At 37.1% G+C, this 20019-nt stretch overlaps 1 protein-coding gene across 1 annotated transcript in view; it reads right to left on the bottom strand.

Annotated features, from left to right (window-relative positions):
- The window catches only part of COL9A1 (collagen, type IX, alpha 1), an 80537-nt gene that overhangs the window by 37633 nt on the left and 22885 nt on the right, over nucleotides 1-20019 (bottom strand). The window contains exons 11-25 of the mRNA XM_009333246.1: nucleotides 18051-18104; nucleotides 17406-17441; nucleotides 13003-13026; nucleotides 12637-12690; nucleotides 10873-10926; nucleotides 9165-9197; nucleotides 9001-9057; nucleotides 8226-8279; nucleotides 6566-6619; nucleotides 4009-4062; nucleotides 2551-2604; nucleotides 1820-1873; nucleotides 1583-1636; nucleotides 1412-1465; nucleotides 1133-1186 (exon numbers count right to left, since the gene is read on the bottom strand). Of these exons, the coding sequence (XP_009331521.1) occupies nucleotides 1133-1186; nucleotides 1412-1465; nucleotides 1583-1636; nucleotides 1820-1873; nucleotides 2551-2604; nucleotides 4009-4062; nucleotides 6566-6619; nucleotides 8226-8279; nucleotides 9001-9057; nucleotides 9165-9197; nucleotides 10873-10926; nucleotides 12637-12690; nucleotides 13003-13026; nucleotides 17406-17441; nucleotides 18051-18104 (744 nt within the window). The remainder of the gene's footprint in view (nucleotides 1-1132; nucleotides 1187-1411; nucleotides 1466-1582; nucleotides 1637-1819; nucleotides 1874-2550; nucleotides 2605-4008; nucleotides 4063-6565; nucleotides 6620-8225; nucleotides 8280-9000; nucleotides 9058-9164; nucleotides 9198-10872; nucleotides 10927-12636; nucleotides 12691-13002; nucleotides 13027-17405; nucleotides 17442-18050; nucleotides 18105-20019) is intronic.

Here is a 20019-nt window from a genome sequence, read left to right as displayed (position 1 = left end):
AAACCCTGAAAGAAATAGCATTTACAGTGTTTATTTGTTGTTAAGGGGATTTGAAACGGTGTTAAAAAACATCTTTCTCATGTTAAAGTATGACAAAGTAAATAACAGTAATCCTGTTACTTGATATTGAAACACTTCTACCCAATAATGGACCAAGCTTGAATTCTTTCTATTTACAAAGTAACAGATAAGGATTATTACTCCTACTTCATAAATTGGCAAAAGGAGCATGGAAAAGTGAGGAGTTGTGGCTTTTTCTGGCTTGGACTAGAAATAGATTCTTGGTCCCAGTATTCTGAGACTGGAGGTAGAGAGTTTAACAGATACTTTTTGTACACATTTCATCCCTTCCTCACTTCTGTGCAACAGCTCATAGCAAGTATGCTTTTACCAAATTTTCTTCCAAGCTTAAGAGCTCACTTCATGTTACAAATTTACTTCCAGTTCTGTTTTAATACAGCTCCTTCACTATATCCTCACAGCAATTACTCCTATAGCATAGTGTTTCAAAGAAGTTTCTATTTAGCTTTTGACAATTGGCACAGTTTTCAAACTTACTCAGTTAATGTGCAAGGATTACCTTCTAAAAGAGTCCATAAAGCACTCCTGATTCCCTATAACTTCACCACAGGGGATACACAAGAAAACTCCCTCCCCCCTGCAGAAAGAAGTATGAGTGTGACGCATTCCAGATGTTCCGAGCCATCAGAATACCAAAAGGAGCTGACTGTTCATCTAAGGTATGTTAGACTAGCAGGTCGGCTCTTCCAGCTCACCCTGGGAATAGGTTTGGCCCTAATCAATACAATGACACCAGCTCTAATTGTGGGGTCACACCATAATATCCACAGGGACTTAGATATGAGAAACCCTAAAAGAATTGCATACTGGCCACAAACGCCTTATAAGACCGAGTTCCTCACTACAGTACCATGAGGAGATTTAGGCTTTTGTGCAAAAGTTTTGGATACACATAGCAGAGTTTCCCCTTACATTACACATACTCTTCCTGGGTCTTTTGCTTAGGTTTTCACTTAAATTACTCCAACATCAGCATCAAACTAACCTATATATGGCCTTTCTAAGGTTTGAACTGAGCCTAACTTTCAAAGGTAAATTACCAGATACTTACTGGAAGTCCCTGAAGCCCTGTGTCACCTGGAGATCCGGGTTTTCCTGGTTCACCCTGAAAAACATTTTAAGTTGTAATTTATGCAAATCAAACAAAAGGGAAAATTTTATTTCTGGAACACAGAGCTGGAGTACTTTTGGATCTGTAGGATGGGAAAGTTCATCCAATTACCCTAATAATGTGCATAAAGCCACAAGCAGCAGCACAATAAAAAGCCACAAATGAGTGAACAAAACTAGGGCACTACTGAAGCTCAGATACACGCCAAATGTGCCTTACTTTTGCTCCAGGCATTCCAGGGATCCCTTCCCGGCCATCGACTCCTGGTAAGCCCTTGAAAGAAAAAAAAAGAAAAAAAAATTAATGTATTTTTTGGAGACATTCCACCCAAGCACTCTGATATACAAATTAGCATGACATGAAGCAAATGAAGAAATGAAATATACATACAGACTCTCCTTTAGGCCCAGGGAGACCATTTATTCCTCTTGTACCTTGAGGGCCCTAAGAATAATAATAATTTTAAAAAATGAAAATAAACACATTGAAATGACAGATGCAAAGAATGTCAACACATACTTATTCAGATACGCATTACTTTGAGAGTACCAATTATGCTGTATGTTTATATGCTATAAGTAACCAATGTTTGCAAGTCAACACAAGTTGAAATTTGTCTGTGCTCACCCTTTCTCCCTTCGGACCTGCCTCTCCCAGTGGACCTCTCTGTCCTTGATCCCCCTACAAGAAAAAAAGAAATATTATTTTAGCAATAAAACCAGAATAAACTTACTTGTATTATTAGCTAAAACCTCCAGTAAATCAACAACAGTACAATTCACACTTGGTTAAAGCAGACATCTTAAACTCATACTATATTTAAAAATGCAGTTTCTTAAAACTGCGTCTGACGGCTACATTTTAAAAAACACAGTTCAGGCCATCCCCTAGGAATCCAGGAGCATATAAGCAAAGGATGTTGCACTCACTTCTTCAACCCATACAGTTACTGGCTATTTCCAGCATAAATTCCAGCTGGGGGGGCAGGGAGCAAAGAAGAATTTTAAAAAAAAAAAAAGACACAAATCGCCCTGTACAGGTTTTATTCTAATGAATGAATATTTTCCAGTTTAAAACTTGAAAAATTCCAAGCCACCCTAATGCACAGTAGCACTCAGAATGAAGAGGTAACAATAACATACTAAGATGCTAAAATGTGTTCATCTACCCCATAATTCCTTGGGGACAGTAAGAGATTCTGGACTTGACATCACTGTCATATCCTTTATTCACCTGTGGGCAATCAATGGAATTGGATTAATCAGAGGCTTTTCTGATTCACAGCTACAAAGTTTCAGGACTTAGTATCTAACTGGGTAGACCCTGGGAAGTGTTTGGCTAACACACACTCTACTTACAGGTGCACCAGGAAGACCTTGGGGACCAGGCTCACCATCAAGCCCACGAGCTCCCTACAAAACAAGGAGATAACACGAGACATTAAAATGAAGTGCTGAAACACTAACAACTTATGCTCCCTCCTGGTTTGCTGGGAGCTGCAAATTCTCTACAGCTGAGGTTTTTGTATAGCTCTAATTTTAAAAAGAAAAACCCACAAAGGAGTTTTGGCAAACTTTTTTTTTGATCTAGCTTGTTTTTCTGTGGAGTTATGAAAGCCAATATTTTTTAACCATGGAAAAACGTCGTTCAAAAAATGGCATTCCATTCATTCTCAAAAAAATCATATCGGACAGCGAGGAGGTAGATCTTTTCACGCTACTTCAGAAAATGTCTGTGTCTTCCTTAATAATACTATATCCTTCACCACATAATAGAATAGCATCAAAATGTGAGCAGAAATCATCAAGTGCAGTGCAGGTATTTTTATCAAGTGTTTCAAGGAAACAATGCAATTGCTACCCTGTAAGTAATTTTAAATGGAGAGAAAAAACAAATGTTTTCAAAAAGATTTACAGAGAATAAGGAACAACTCTGTCAAACAGATGTAGTAAATATTTCAAATAGACAAAACAGCACAAAACTGTAGGCAAATAACTATGAAGAATTAGAAGATACAAAGAAGGCCAGAAAAGCAAAGTAAGATAGTAATAGCTTAGCAAATGTGTCTGAGAGGTTAGGAAGGATCACTCATGAGAAGTTTCATAATCAGGACAAATCTGATGTTGTTTCTGAACATAGATGATCACAGAATAAGGTTTCCATGATTTCATTTCTGGAGAAGGAGACAATGGCATGATTGCTACATTTTACTTCTCCAGAAATTCTTACCGTGTAGATTTAGCAAGATCATAAGAAAAGAAATGTAACAGTCAGTTTTGCAATAACAGTTAGAAACATTTCAATGAACAGCAGAAAAGTTAGCCAGCAAAGTCAGAGCCCATATAAACATGAATCCCACTGGTAGCGATTCAAGACACAAAAGATGCAAGAGACAGAAAGAATGGAAGAAGAACAAACTCTCAAAAATCCTGACAAAAACTGGGACAGTGGAAGCAAAAGGCTTCAGGAAGATGCAAATCACAGAAGGGACTACTTAATAAATTTTAGCTTTAAATAAAACATGCTGTAGTTTATAACTGTTATAACTTGCTATCTTGCTAACTACGTACTTGCACACATGCCAAACTACTATAAATCCAAGGATCAGAGGGAAAGGTGTAAAGAGTACATGTACTTCATTAATCAGAAGGACCAAGCTGCCTTTCTTCCTAACCAGAAGTACAGTAGCTATGGAAATACAGCTGGCAGGAGAGAGAAAATGCAGGGAAAAAAAGGAGACATTTAAATTTAAAAACATTCAGGGGTGTACATTTCTTTATCCAGGCCATTTTATGGAAAGAAAGGTTAATACTCACTTTGGTACCTTTAGGTCCCATTATACCAGTTATACCTCTGATACCTAGGATGCCCTGAAAACGAACAGTATATTCAAATTATGCTTAAATGTTTTCATCAGAACTGTCCTAGTTTTCAGACAGAAGACTCAGAGTTCTCCATGCTTTCTTTATGCTTTCTTTATATTTTCTTAGTATAAAAGGAGAAATCCAGCTACTTCTGTATTAGAATATTTACTTTATATGGTAATTTGATATTTTACTAATTTAAGACTTTTTAAAAGAATAACAAAACTATTAGGTTGAATGCTACAACCACAAATATGCCTTAAGGACTGAAAAAAAACACTGATTTCTCTTCTTAACTACCATAGAGTTGAAGCATTCTCCCTGTGCAGCCTGTGTGAGAGGGACACATGAAGGCCAGATTTGCAAAAATGCTAAGTTGTCTTCAGTGGGGTATAGGACAGATGCAGGAGAAAGGCACCATCAGACTTTATAGAACTCTAGAGGTAGACAAAATTGGGCAAGGTTTTTGAGAATACAAGTGCTAAGTTTATATGCCCGCTACTCCTGAGAGGCTGGACTGAGTAGACATCCTAGTGCAGCAGGATGTATCATAACTATCATCACTTCCCTTCAAAATACAGTCTCGTGGGAAATTTGGCTTCAATTCTTTCCTCTTCCTGAGAGACTGAAACTACATGACACGTCTCCTCTCTGCAGAGAGACCAAACCCTCAGCCATAACGTGTTTGTCCTGCAGCAAAAAGAATGCGCTACAACTGTGTTAATGAAACAGCTACAGGCACTTCAACGCAATGTAGGCAAACCTACTCCTTGACCAGACTCTAGATGGGCAGTCCTTTTACTTGCTCCTAACGAAGTTACATGGAATCTTGCACAGAACATTTAAAGCTTTGTCATCCCAAAACGTGAGAAAAATCGTGATAATGCAACAGTGACTACAGCAGCCCAACAAGGGAGAGACCCACAGTCTAATCCTTGTTCCAAGATCAGAGATGGAAGTAGGCACATTGCGGTACCCACTACTATCTATCAAAAGCAACCCCTCTCCCAGGTTGCTATCTTATGCAAGTCTTCTTGTCAATGCATTACGTGAAAGTGTTGGATTGCAGGTGCTGCTGCGGAGACTGGATTCCTAATGCCTTCTATGGATCTGAGCTTCACATTCATTTATGTAAGAAACATACAAGAATCATAGAATCATTACGGTTGGAAAAGACCTCTAAGATCATTGAGTCCAAGAAAATACAACACAGTTTACAGCCTCTCCATCTGTGTCTCTAAAGCCTTGTCTATCCTCTTTTCCATAGGTTGTCTGTGACATCACTTTCTGCATATTATGAATCATACATTTTAATAAGAAACAATTATTTTAAAGCTTGTTTGTAAGGTCATCAACTGGTGAAACAGTGAAGTGAAATGAGTAATGCATTAAAAAAAAAAGGGAAAGGAAAGTCAATCTCTAATTGGTTTTTAATTCTACTGTGTTATTTCACAGCGATTGAAGAACTTTACCGAACTGAGTTAAATGAATTGCTCCCCACAGGCCCTTCAGACAGCAGAAGCTGTATCTCACACAAGTACTTTCTCTGCACCAGGGCGCCAAGGATACTTTTTTCAGCATCAAACATAAGAAGGATTACACCCTTTCCTTTACTTAGTCTCTGCTCTTTCTTTATCTTTCTCTAGTCCTAATCCAGAGGTTTATGTTGTCTTGTGTTTATAGAGAATTCTGTAATTTAGGATTTGGATGTCATATGCATCAAGGTAAGCTCCTGTATAATATCACATCTGGACACCAATGGCATTAAAGAAACAGTTTCGCACCTAGGAAAAAAGCATAAGACCCCATCAGAAAATAAATTATAGAAATTAAATGTGTTATGCCTATGCCTATTTCTCTTACTTAGAATGACCCCTTTATTCTGTTCCCTATTGCCTGTTCAGCTGTGGTAACCATAAGAAGAGCTCCTCAGAAGGAAACAAGCTGAGGAGGTATGTGCCAGAACAAAGAAGTCAAGTGAAGCAGGACAAGAAAATAATTCCAAAATCATAGGTGTGATTGAAGGATGCTTCTTTGGCAGGCAAAAAGGCAAAAAACTTAAGAAAAAAAAAATTAAAAAAAAAAACTATCCTTCAGTGGCTGCTACTTCATCCTCAAGTTTTAGCTAAGCCTGAATTTCAGTTAACCATGTTTTAAACAAACACCAGCTTTGCAAGGATGAAGTCAGTCATCAAAATTCTGGAAAGGAAGGCCAAGAAAACAAAACAAAAAAACCCCCAACTATTTGCACCATCTAAGCACAACACAAAATTTAGGACATGAAATACTTTTTAAAATAAGCCTTTCCATAGAACTATTTAGAGCTTTGTGCTAAGCAATATATGTAGCTTTTTGGTGGGACTTAAACAATTCTACTTTCACTCATAGACAATATTGCGGAATAAAGAGAAAGGAGATTTTATAATATCTGTTTTCTTACAATAAGAAGAAAAAAGGATATGACATAATAAAGCAAACGGGTAACACTATTCAAAAGGAAATACTTTACTGGAGGGCCTTGAGCTCCCACTTCACCACTGGGTCCTTGGTCCCCTTCTTCACCCTGGGAAAGCAAAAGGAATACATCTGTAGCTAATCCATACCATGCATATTGCTCTCTCATCGTAGGAGGTACATTTACTACTCACTGTTTTCTGTCACTATGTCCTGCTTGAAGGAAATCCAAATGAAGTCACACTACTTCCTCAGAACACAGACAGATACTCATTTAGGTTCACATTCCGTTCAACTATTAGTCAAAAGGGTAATTTCAAAGCAACCCCAGTATAAAGAATAATGATATTTTAATCTGTCATTCCTTTTTTTCTTGACGTTAATCCCTTTAGGTTTTCTTGTTCTTTTAGGCTGAAAGTGTAATGAAGGTATACTCATATATGTGAATGGACTGGATATGCCAGTAGCTCTGCATCACAATGCAGCACATTGCACTTCAGAGTTTTTTGAAAATTAAAACAGTAAAACGCCTTATCTGGTCAAACCCCTATTTGATTAGATGACAACATCTCTCATACAATGATAGTGCACACTAATGGAACGACAGTACTTACTGCCAGTTTAATTTGCAAAAAGGGATTTTGGAGCATAAGACAACTGCTCAACATCCAGGAAAAAAATACGCGAGCTGTTTCTAACAAATTAATATTCTTTTCAACATGCTTAGGAATAGAGAGCAGGGTTTTTTTAGAAAACTTTTCTCTGATTTTTTTTCCTCCAGCATTGAAGCATGGACCAAGGCAGTGGAAATCTTCTCAACTTTTCTCACAAATATTTCAATATTAAACAAGGTTAATTAAAATGAAACACCTTAAAAGAGTTCACATTTCAGTCTTCAAGCTGAATCGGACTTGGCCTCTTTACTATAGTTATAATCTTTCTTTGCGTATGAACTTATACTGTGTCCTTTCCCTCTCAAATACATTTTTCCCTCTCATTCTTCCTGTTACTACTCATCTGTGCCACAGAACAATTCACTTGGTAAATCCACAGAATTCTTCTGCAGGGACAGGCAGCTCGAGGACAACGACCGAGCCTTGTGCCCTTGAGGCATGAGAAGGCAGGTGGGCAGAGGATAAAGGAGGAAGTAATGAGCTGCTGAAAAGGAGTAAACAAGATAAAGGCCATGAAGGCATGTCGGGTGATCAGGAAGATCCGGCCAATCCGCTAGAGCATAGATGTGCGTGAACACAAGGCTGTAACCAATCTGCAAGCTGCAGATGGCGCGTGAAACACTTCTGTTTGCTATAAAGAACGCCGATAAAGAGCAGTAAGGGTCGTTGGCTGCTGCCTGCCAGAGTCCATGCCAATAATCCTCACATTCTTCTGCATTTAAGTCTTTGGAAGCTTTCCAATTAATAAATTTTACTTCAATTTTTGCCATGAGTTCCATAATAATTATATTGAATTATCAAAATAAAAAGCAAGAGGACTGTGACTTCTGCATCATAATAAATACAGAGTACAGGTGAATGAAGAATAGAGATATGCCTTTGGTTACTGTGGGTCATTATGATATGTAGTATCTCTTCATGCATCCTGGTAAAACAATTAATAGTTCTAACAAAATATAATACTGTTTTTGAAGAAGAGGCTAAACTACTATTAGCTCGCTAAAAACAACGCAGTTTTTTCTCTTTTTTTTTTTTTTTTACCTTATAACCTTGTTTTCCTGGTTCACCAGACTCTCCTTTTGAACCTTTCTGTCCCTAAAATAAATGTAAAAAACAAAATAAATAAATAAATAGAGTTTATTCAAAATTAAAATACTGAGTTTCGCGAAACACACGGAATCCTCAGAACTATCTTGCTGTTCCTTCTGCAATCCCCATTTACCACTGCTTCCTCATCTATCTAGTTAACACCACATATCAAGTACCATGTCCAAAAAGATCTGCTCCTGGACCTAACAAGGCTGTATTTCTAGGCAGGTTAGTATTTCTTCTTACATGACCCCATAACAATTTCCTCAGGCCAACAGTATTCTTAGAAACCAGCAAAGAATACATTAAAAAAAAAAAATCTTAATAAAATGAGACTCAGAAAGTGTTCATTTCAATTTAGTACGTTATAGGTCTCCCAGGAAGAGAGAAAGAAGGAAAAAAGACTAAGGATTTGGGGGAATATTGAGAGTTTCTGGAGTCAGACTACAAATGGTCCAGAAAGTGAACGAAGCAATCCTTCACATACTCTAATTCTTTCAGGGCCACACATAAATTTTACCCTGAAGATTACACCACCACTAAGAGATTTAAACAACAAGAGGTTATTTTGGCAGTCAAGAATTGAAATAACCCTAAGCATCCACACTGATGCAATGTTTTTTGAAATTAAAAGTGAACTGCCCTTCTGTTAAGCCAGCAGTTACCCTCCCTAGCGCTTTGAGACAGTATCTCTGTAAGGAATGCTTGAACAAACAGATTCTCTTACCTTCATTCCCATTAAGCCAGCATGTCCTGGGCGGCCAGGTGGACAAGCACTGGGACACTGGAAAAGCATCCACATAGTTACTACCATGTAGGTTGAATAAAGTTGTCTGAGATTATTTTAAAATAACAAAACAAAACAAAACAAAACATGGACAACTATCTTACCAATGGGTCACCATCTTGCAGGCCAATTGTTCCCTAAATTAAATGAAATTAATCAAAGTCAGTAAAAGAGAAATAACTAAACCTGACTCATTAGACAATATAGTCATTAGACAAAACAGAAAATACTGCTATCTAAAGCTTGAATCAGAAGTATAATCAACCAAAGGATCTCCAACATGAAAAGCACCTAAATTCTAGGATTTTATTGTAGGATTGCAGGTACTGTAGGATTTTATTGTAGGATTGCAAGTACCTGCAAAATCCTGTCCTCTAAATTAGATCAACTTTTCCAAAAAACAAATTATTTATTTTATTTTTTAAGCTACCTAAAACATATTTTCTATTAAATGTAGAGCAAATATATCCAAACCCCATGAATTTCCAACAGAACCCAAGACAATTTCTGTAATAAGGATAACTTTTACTTGTCCAACTTACCATTCAGCAAAAGGTTCAGATCTTTACAGAGAAAATAATCTTCCCACAACACAAGTATTGGTAGACGAGTGAGATGTCTGGCAGTTAATGGAATTGTAATAAACTAGAGATCAGTGTACAACGAGATGGACTCGGGGCGGGGGGGAAGGCCATTCCTCATATTAAATCAAATACTTGATGGAAGCTAACAGGAGGCTTATGAGGCACAACAGGAGAAATACGATTTCACAGCAGCAGCTGGATTCTTTGAAACAGTGTGGTCCCTCTCACTGGGCTTTAGAGAGAAGCACAGGGAGTTTAAGGTATGAGCTGGTCTCCTTTTATACAGAAGGATTAAAAAAAGGTTGATGTATGTTTGGGTCCATAATGTCATCAACTGGAGTGGGATTGTGGCACTTCAGAAATCTAAAAAGGACAAAACTACCAAGGAATAGAAGCAGCATATGCCATTACCGAGAATTCTTTTTTACTTGTTTCCTAATTATTCTTTGCCACTTTACCATTCATATCATTTACAATGCCTTGGAACGGTACAGCTTTTACAAAGACATTAGTATGACATGTTTCCCAGAGGTTTGCATTTCACAGCATCCAGCCTCCGATGTGTCTGCCAAACGCTCCATTTTATCTCTCTGGGCAGGTAAATAACCACAAGACAAAGGCATAACACACATCCCTCCTCCCAGGAGGCTCAAAGAAGATAACCATTCCCCTAGAGAGGCAAAGCACTGGTGTAAAGCTTTCTTCTATCCCTTGCAAGTAGCAGGCCTGGTTGCAAGAAAGACATTAGAACTTAGCCCACCTGGGAGCATATATTTCTGGCTCATGAGCCAAATAAATATTAAATTTTTCTCTTCCTAACAGAGGAAAGTCTATCTCTGCTGAAGTACTACTGGTGAGGTCCAACAAAGACTATGTTTACAGTAATACTGTAACGCACAGGGAAGTTTAAAACCTGTAAAAGTTACAGTTTAAGACCATTTGTAGAAATGGGAAAACATCATGACAGAAGTTACACAGTTTGCATTTCAAACTATATTTTATAACCATGAAGACTAGAAACTTGCTTTCTAAATGGAAGATCGAATGTTGATATGATTAAATGAGTTGTATCTCAGGCTTTGAACACAAGCCTGTAGACATTATGAATTAATACAGCCTGCTGAAATCCTAAAGTCGGTATTCAGCTGTAGGACTTGAGGAGAAGTTTTATTCAAGCAGCAACAATACGTAATTCAGACATCAGCACATATTAAAGGCAATCACTTACCCGAGGGCCTGGCGGTCCTGGTAGCCCTGGTGGCCCTCTTTTTCCTGGATCTCCCTAAAAAAGGGTAAAATAATTTTGTTAAGTCATAGTAATAATAACAACCACTAGTTACGTATTCATACCACACAACAACAGTGAGAAATTAAGTAGATACAGAAGGACATGCTAGGTAGCCAATTAAAATGTCAACCCACAAAATGGCTCCCATATTAGAATGGGAAAACCGGTTTTTTAGTAGAATGGGAGCCATGTTGTGGAATAGGAGCCACAAAAAAACAGTAAATTTCCAGCTGCTTTAGAAAGCTGAAACATCTGACCACAGGATCATCTATGCACTCCTCGATCTCATAACTGCTAATTAAGTTCTGAATTAAAAGAATCCTAGCAACTGGCAAAAATGCCCAAAGCACAGAGAGGAAAAAATCCCCTTTTTCAGAGCCCAAGATGAATTTGCCAAGTTAGAATCTTCTCCTGTTTGTGAAGTTTTGATGTCCAGTGCTTTCAGAAGTAAAGACAACACAGAACCTCTGCAAATTATTTTTTCTGAATGCTTTTAATTAAAATGAATTTAATATTCTGACAGGGACCACCTTTTAACTTAATACTGTCATTTCAATATTATGTTTGGTATGTTATTAAATCATAAATGAAATTAAAAAGATGAATATAGAAAAATTATTCACTAATTCTCACAATGCATGAGCTATAGAGCCATAGGTTTAAAAACACTGAAACATTCTTTTCCACACAATGTATAATTACACTGTGGGACTCATTATCTCAATGTGTTGTGGAAGCCCATGATATAAATGGATTCAAAAAGGGACTGACTATATTAATGGAGGATAGGCTCATATGTAGCTTTTTAAACAGGCAGCACAGATGCAATGTCTGATTCAGGCAGTCTCTGAACTGCCAACTGCCAGAATGTGGGACAGTATGACAGAAAAATGTCATTTTACAAATAGCCTGTACACTTTCCTAGGTATCCATTATTGCCTTTGCTACAGACAAGAGAGTGAGCTAGATGGATCATCTTCTGAAACAAATTGGCAGTTTTTAATATTCTTTTTTATATTCATTTATATGACTGAGTGCAACACACAGGGAAAGGTATGCATTAAAAAGTAGGCTTCATTAAACAAAATTTTAATGCTATTTCAGGTTTCAAGTAAAAAATTAACAATTGGCTTCAATCTGCATTTCAGCGGTAAAGTATGTAGTCAAAATATGACAGTATGCTGAAACTGAGTGCACAGTTTAGCAGTAAGGTCAGTAGATGGAGTCACACTTAAAATGAGGCTAAGAAGAAATACTGAATTGCCATGTTCACTGATATGCAAATGGAAAACAGATATAGTATGTGCTCATGTACCATAATGTATATGTGAGAAGACAGGAGTACAGCTAAAGGTCTGCGCATAATGTTTAAGTTTTACACTTCCTGTATTTCTGGCAGGTTTGCTTTTTGATTTTAGCTTTCCTTGAATAAGAAGAGAAGTAGAGTATGGGACACTATATGAAACATTTAATTCTAATCTAATGGGTGGCCCTGACTTTGTGCTATTCACTGTTCCTTATTTCTGATGAGCTTCAAACACAATCTTTCCTCTACCAGTGATCACTGTAGAGGAAAAAAATATGTTTTCAAGTGCAGTTATAACCCAAATAGTGTTTAGATGGTACAGTAATTATTCATTTTTCTATAAATACCTTCTAGCGATTGAATAAACCTAGATTTTTAGCAAACATGGTAGTACTTACAGGTGGACCAGCACGACCTACTTCCCCAGGAAGTCCTGCTGCACCAGTTGGACCCTATAACAACCAAGTTAAATAGTATTTTTAAAACATACAATACCTCTATAACAAGCATCCAAGGAGTGAGAACATGTAATTCTCTCAAACAACAAAATATGCCTTCAGACACCAGTATTCTTGCCCATATAACACAGACCTAAGCAACCTCAGCAGTAGCTGAAGAAAGCATACATAATAGACATAGAACACCAGGATTAAAACAGTCTCTTTTTTCACTGAATTACTTTTTATTACAGTATAATAGCTTTACTGAATATTTTAACAGATTCATTAAACAATGTATTTATGAATTGTAAAAATTATACTTACAGGTGGTCCAAGAAGCCCCTTGCCCTGTAAAATATGAAAAAAGGTCAGAAGTGTGGGGAAGGTTCCACACCTAGTCAAGCTGTCCGCCAAGAACAGAGTATTTGGGATAACAAGGTACAAAAAAACCCTGATGTTTGATTCTGCAAAATCATTTTGAAAACTTGTTTAACTAATGTTAAATATCAATTTTATTATTAGGTAATCAATATCATGAGAAAAATTAAATTATTAAGTTGCCTTGCAGTAGCATTTATTTACATGTATTTACAAACACATATGCTTCCACAAAGGAATGAAGACATTAAAGCCTTTGGGTTTAGCTAATTATCAAGTAACATGATAAACACATATATGTTATAATCACTTCCTTCTAACAGAGCATTTAAATTGATAATAAAAGAGAATTTTTTTTTTCTTTTGCCAGTGCTTCCCCAAGGTCTAAATCCATTAAATTAGTGCTTTTTGGTAACCAGAAAGAACACCAAACTGCTCCTGTTTACATTTTCCACCAGTATTGCTCTGAATCATTCTAATGAGAAGTGTCCAAGATACAAATGTGTTTCTGCCTACTTGGACAATACAATCCCTCTAAGAAAACAGATCCCCCAGTCTTGCATTACTAAAGCAAATGGATAATTTTATGGAGAACAGTGTCAATGATGTGTATGAAACACTGGCATATAAAATCACAAACATACTTAAATCTTCAGGAGATTTGATGTAATAAAGCGCCTGGGCTGAGTGGAGTTTAAAAGCCACAGAATATCATACCACGGCTGTATCTGCAAGGTTGTCTTTAGAAAACTTGGTATAACACAGGGAAAATTTCAAGCGTTTATCAGTCATTCCATTTTAACCATTTAATACACAGCAGAAAGTAAACTTTTTCATCTTCCATAACCTACATAATACCTTTGCTATTACTTAACGCTCCCTTGCTGAAATACATTATATTATATATAATATAATATATATAATATATTATATAATGAAATCAAACTTTCACTGCATCACATATCTGATATTATAATATCACCTGCCTCTGTAAAGAAGGAAACCGACTACTTGCAGGTTCTCGTTGAAGTATCCCTTGCTAACGTGCCCCTAACAGTAGCTGGGAAAGTCAGTGATACCAAAAGAAGCAGCTACAGCTGCTGTGTCCAACCCACAAACAGGTCCAGGAGAACCCAGTCCCCCCCCCTCTGCCCGCTCCATTGCATCTCCTCACCCTCCTAATTAGGACTCCAAGAAGCAGGGGCTGTCCCCTAGAAATCCATGCCTCCCTCTCATCCAGCTACTCCACCCTTCCGGCCATGAACTCCCTGCAAGCAGACCAAGTTGTGGAGTTGAGAGCTCCAGGGCAATCAGCCAGTAAGGGCCTACACAGAGCAGTTAATGACCCCAACCAGCTGCCCATGTTCCTGCCTCTATCTGTATCCTAAAGGGAAAGCTTCTCGACGCAGCCTGGGACTGCAGCCTTACATCCCCAGATGCCTGCTTTGGAGGTTCTTATCTGAGCCACGGAGCACATGGAGTGCACGGGCATGGGTAGTAACCCACAGTCTGTCAACACCTGGTTCAGAGACACTCACCCTGTAGATCTGGTAAGTACCTCCACATCGTCAATGCAGACCTGCTGCCATCCACCACGAAGAGTCACATACCAGTACTTGTATGTGTACCCTGTGCCGGAAGCTGTGCTTTAGTAGACCTTAAAATATTTTCAATTTCTCCATCACTAAATGCACACAATCCTACCCATATGTCAGATCTGTAAAACACTAGCAATGTATCAGCTAATAGAAAAAAAAAAAAAACAGTGATAATAATTTAAAACTAATAAATGTTGTATCCAAGGCTTCTGACTTTCTGTTTGCACTGAGCATTTTAACAACTTAAGCAAGGGTTTTTTGTGAGAAATGAAGTCTGTGTATAACCATCCAGAGACTACTCCACTTGCAGAAGGCCACTGACTGAATTCAAAGCAGTGCATAATTACACCTAAATACTCAATTAATCATGTAACTAGTATGCAGACTTATAAGCGTGCTCACTATGTTTCTAGTAAACAAGGTCTCATGGATCAAACCAAAGACCTGCAAAGGCTAAACAGCCCCACTACTTCATGCTTGTAGTAAGAGCTTCTCAAAATGTCTCTGAATCTGAGAATTAGAACCATCACACTCTAGCACTACCACTTCTACCCTTCCTTTTTTTTTTAACTAGGTTTCATTACTCTAAGTTTAATCTCACTAAAGGTGAGATGACCGGTGTTGGCCATTTTGAGAAACTTCCACAAACTGCTCTATTTCTTCAGCAGCTTAAAGCCATTCATCAAAAGGCAAGCCTGTATAAATGGAATTTTCCCAAGAGATTTATTATGAGCATTAATCTTTCCATCTGGATTCAGCATATACAGGTTAACAACCATGGAGCTCCAAAATCAAACAGTAGGCTTCTTCCTAAAATGTGAGGTCTAAGGATTAACCTTAACCTTAATAATTACAAGGGTAATGACACGAGGTGACTAAGTATATCCATCTTTTCTTTACCTTTAAATAACTAAGAATTCTCATTTCCTCATTATAAATATTCCTGCAGATTCACCTTTAAGTACAAGGTCCAGTTGCTTATTAAGCAGAGGCAGAACAACTCCAAAGGCAATCCCTACTGAGGTTCACTGAAGCGTTATCACCTTAAGACTGAGAGTCTCAGGGCAAACAAAAATCACTAAACTTTGAACAATGGTCCAAAAATCTGATCACATTTATTGCTTTTACAGGCTCAAAATATGGTCACAAAAGACCTGAATCAGGTAAGTGCTGCTCTGAATGGAATCAGCATTCTACCTTGGCAAGTTGGTTCAGTTTGCTGCTTTCCCATAGTAACATCTCCACTTCTAAGTTGAGATTAACCCTCTGTATGTATATTTTATATACCCACTTTTTCTGAAGGCTTTTAAATTATTTGTTCTCATATTAGTCTGTTAATGGTGAGGTAAAATCATGTATATTTTCCCCAAGTCAGTTTTTATTTCAGTTGACAGGCTAAAATACTATAGTATTTTAACCTAGTATTTCAGTAATTCAGTTTTAATTCCCCATTTTCTCTCTCCCATAGTAGTTCTTTTCTTGTACACTTTTTTCCGTATCATCTGAGTAACATATCTGACAGAGTTAAGCTCTCTCTTCATTCTAGCTACACATTTTTAAATGCATTGCAAACAACCCAGAAATTATTTCCCCATCTACTTGACAGCAAAAAATGAAAATAAACCAAGAAACAAACAAAAAACCTCAAACCCCTAACAGAAAAATGTAGGGCTTTCAGTCTACCTAGAAGCTACCTCAGTTCTGCTATTTTCTGTGACTAAATTTAGCTCATATATAGAGTCTACAGATTGGCCAGCCATTATAAAAGTATTACCTGTTTTCCATCCATGAAAATTAAATGCAAATGTCCACATAGAATGATTCATCTTAAGTTTGAACGTGTCTCTAATGTAATGTCTTCAAGAATAACATTATAATTTCCTCTTGGGCCAAATATCAAAATGATTGTTTAATATAAATTTAATGAACGTCAATGGGACAGGGTCAAAAATACAAAGATACAGTCAAAGATACAGAATTTCACAGCAAGAAGTGCTATATCAGAATACAATGCCTCTTCTATTTAATTCAAATAATTTCTCCAAAATGAATCTAATTTTTAATTAAATTTTAATCATGTCCAGTCCTATTACAATTTCATGCCAGTCATCTTGTTCCATTACTCATTTTCCTTGAGGTTTTTCCTGGTTTCCTATATAATCTAAGTACCTACATGCCAACCATCATTCACTTCTTCAACCCTGTAAAATTCCTAAAATTCACAATTATTTTCAGCCCCCAAAGACGGATGTTAAATCCATCTGCATGCCAACTGGAACAGTACTCTTTGCATGTCCTTTCTCATATTTTGTCTTGTTTTCATATGGAACAGCACAGGAAGTCCCATACAGCATTTACACTTCAGTGATCCCATTTAAACACATGGCAAGGAGCTGAAACAGGAATAACTGTAGACTAATTTATGCAAATAAAACATGGGCTCTCCTGTCTCTACAGCATTTTCACAAAGAGATGGAAAACAACGGTATGCGTCCAAAACTTGTGACCACATCACACACGCCCCTTTCTTTTCTACAGCATATACAAACCAAACATGCCCTTTCAGTAGTATCTGCACACTTTGACGTAAAGACAAGAAGGTTCCTTAATGTGCTATTTTAGTATCTTATGAGTTCTTTGAAACCTCAGAAATAGTTTCTGGCTTTTCTTCACTGGATTTAATGGTAAGAATCCTTCATATTGATACTTAAGGTCTGAAAAGCCTCTTCATATACTAAATGTATTACTTACCGGAAGTCCGCGAGCACCTGGCAGTCCTGGCTCACCCTTCGGAAGATAAAAATGGAGTTTTTTCAAGAGGCGTTAGCATAAAGTTTTGTAAACAACATACAGGAAGATGCTGTCACTTTTTGGAGGGTATCAATTAGTGGGCATATTCTGCAATTATTATTATTCACTTCATTAACGCTATGCTGGTTTCAGTGAGACTTGATAGAAAGGAAAGACTTTCTCAATATTAAAAAGATACAGCCTCAGGCCTTCTTTTCCCCCAAAAAAAATAATTCAAACATGCTGGTTACTCTGACTTCTGATGTGTATTTCATTTCTCTGATTGCTGATGAAGTCAGGTTTCACTGTTCTGGTTCCCACTGCTTATTACTATGACATAATTACAGTACAACAAGATGGAAAGAGCCTCACCGTTACTGAAGGTGCTCAACCTTAATGTCATCAATGTAATGCCACCATTCCTTACGGCTGGCTGGGGGAATGGAAGTTGCTTTGTACTGTATAAAAAGGGTCCAATGGGTCTGTATTCTATAGATGCTTTAATATAGTAAGAAAGGCTGCAGCATCACATTAGTTGCATAGAGACAAACAAAAATCCTGCTTTAAAAAAAAATCCTATTATTTCATGCACAATTTTGTTCTTACCTTCTGTCCTTTTGGTCCTGTGGCTCCACCTGAACCATCAGGCCCTGTGAATCCCTTTGGAAGGAATGTATACAATGTTGATACAAAGGTTACATGGTTTCCTTAATGACAACAGAAAACATTCTAAAACACAGACTAATGAAGCTATTAAACGAGATAAATAACTGCAGGAGACTTACAATTCAAATGCCTATTTACATGTACAGGTAGAACTGCCCAAGTTCAAAGTACTAGCTTTTGGTGACAAACATCAGTGCCTGTGATATGTATCCTTCAAAAATTACTCAGTTAAATCAGAATTAAACTAAACACATGATCGCAAATGATCTTATTTTCTCTCAATGGGAGGTTGATTAATTTAGTTCATGGCTCAGGTTAAAAACAACAACTGTCAGTGTTTTCCATTTCAAATAAATCATCCATTGACCAAAAAAAAAAAAAAAAAATCAACAAAGCTGCCAGGCTGGATTTGAGGTTAGTCTTTGGACCATACTTGTCTATCTTGCTAAAATTAAAAAGCAATCATGATATTATAACTATGAATTCATTTGGAGTTCTTTTGTTTTCTTTTGTTTCCAAAATTTTAACCAGTTTTTAGAAATTTCCAGATAAGAAAAGCCTTGCTTTTACGTTTGTCCAATACTTTTCTTTTTTGGTACACTTCCAGCAATTCAGTGTTCACCCAAAGGGGCATTTTCTTTGATAATTTGCTTTCAAAAGCTTACATGATCATTACAGGCAATTACTATATAGTATCTTTACTCAGTCTATTAAACCTGACACTGAAATAGTTTGTGAAAGAAAAACGAGATTTAAAAAGTCAGAACTGCCTCACCAATTAAACATGGAAGAAGGTATTATAAATCTAAAAACCCAATTAAAAGTTGAATGCACAGTGGGAGTACATTAAGGTCTCATGTTTTGTCTTCAAGTGAAAATAAAAAAGGTTCACAATTTCAGAAGACAGTATTCTACTATTACAGTTTCATTCATCCACTAATATGAGAGAATATATAAGTGCAAACAAATATCAAAAGCTGAGCTGAGTTTAAAACGTTCTGTTTCACCTGATTGTGTTACCATGAATTCTGGCAAGGAAAACAAAATCATGCCTCTAGTGACAATTACAAGAGGCAATGGTTTTTAAAGATCTGCTTATGGGTTTTTGACATGTACAGATGGATTGTGGTCCTGTATTGTTTTCAGGAAAAAATGAAGTGGTATGAGATACCACTCATGGCAAGCCCATCTCATCTTACAGATCTGAAATTTGAAGAGTTTAACTAAAGCCTGTTTCAGCTCCATGTCCACCACATCTCTTTTCAAAGCAAATTAAAAATTAAGGTCTAATAGTATTGCAATCTTCAATAAATATTAGGCTTTTTCATTTATATAATTTGCAATATTCTCTAATATACTAGTTTGCTGTATATAATCTTTATTTTGGATGTTTTAAATTATAAAAGTATTCTACCACTTATGTAAATTAAACATAAGATTGCCTGCCTCCTGGCATAAGATCTAAGTACTAATGTAACAATCTTGCTTCATAGCAAGAAATGCTTTCAAACACCACTCGTGAGAGAAATACGAAGACTTTCCCAAAAATGTATGAAGGTGTTTTTATTGCCACTAATTTATTCAAGAGACACAACCTAACAAGCCATCAACACTAGATGATGTTGAAACTTTATTCTTCTATTATTATTTTCCACAGAGAAAGGAAGATATATCAGCAGGTTCAGGCTCTGCAGTGGCTGAAGTCTGGGAGGTTGGGTTTGGGTTGTGGGTTTTTTTTAATAACACTTCACCGTAACATCAGGCCTACAGGGCCGATCTGATTTTTTTTTTTTTCTTCCTATTTTCTCCGTTTTAGGGAGCGAGACCTAAAATTACTAAACACAAGCCCCCCACACACCCCCTTCGGGCATTGAACGCCCACAGCCCGGAAGAGGCCGGCCCGCCCTGC

The sequence above is a fragment of the Pygoscelis adeliae genome, unplaced genomic scaffold (genome assembly GCF_000699105.1).
Source record: "Pygoscelis adeliae isolate BGI_AS28 unplaced genomic scaffold, ASM69910v1 Scaffold57, whole genome shotgun sequence".
NCBI lineage: Eukaryota > Metazoa > Chordata > Aves > Sphenisciformes > Spheniscidae > Pygoscelis > Pygoscelis adeliae.
This window is presented reverse-complemented; position numbering and strand designations above follow the sequence as displayed.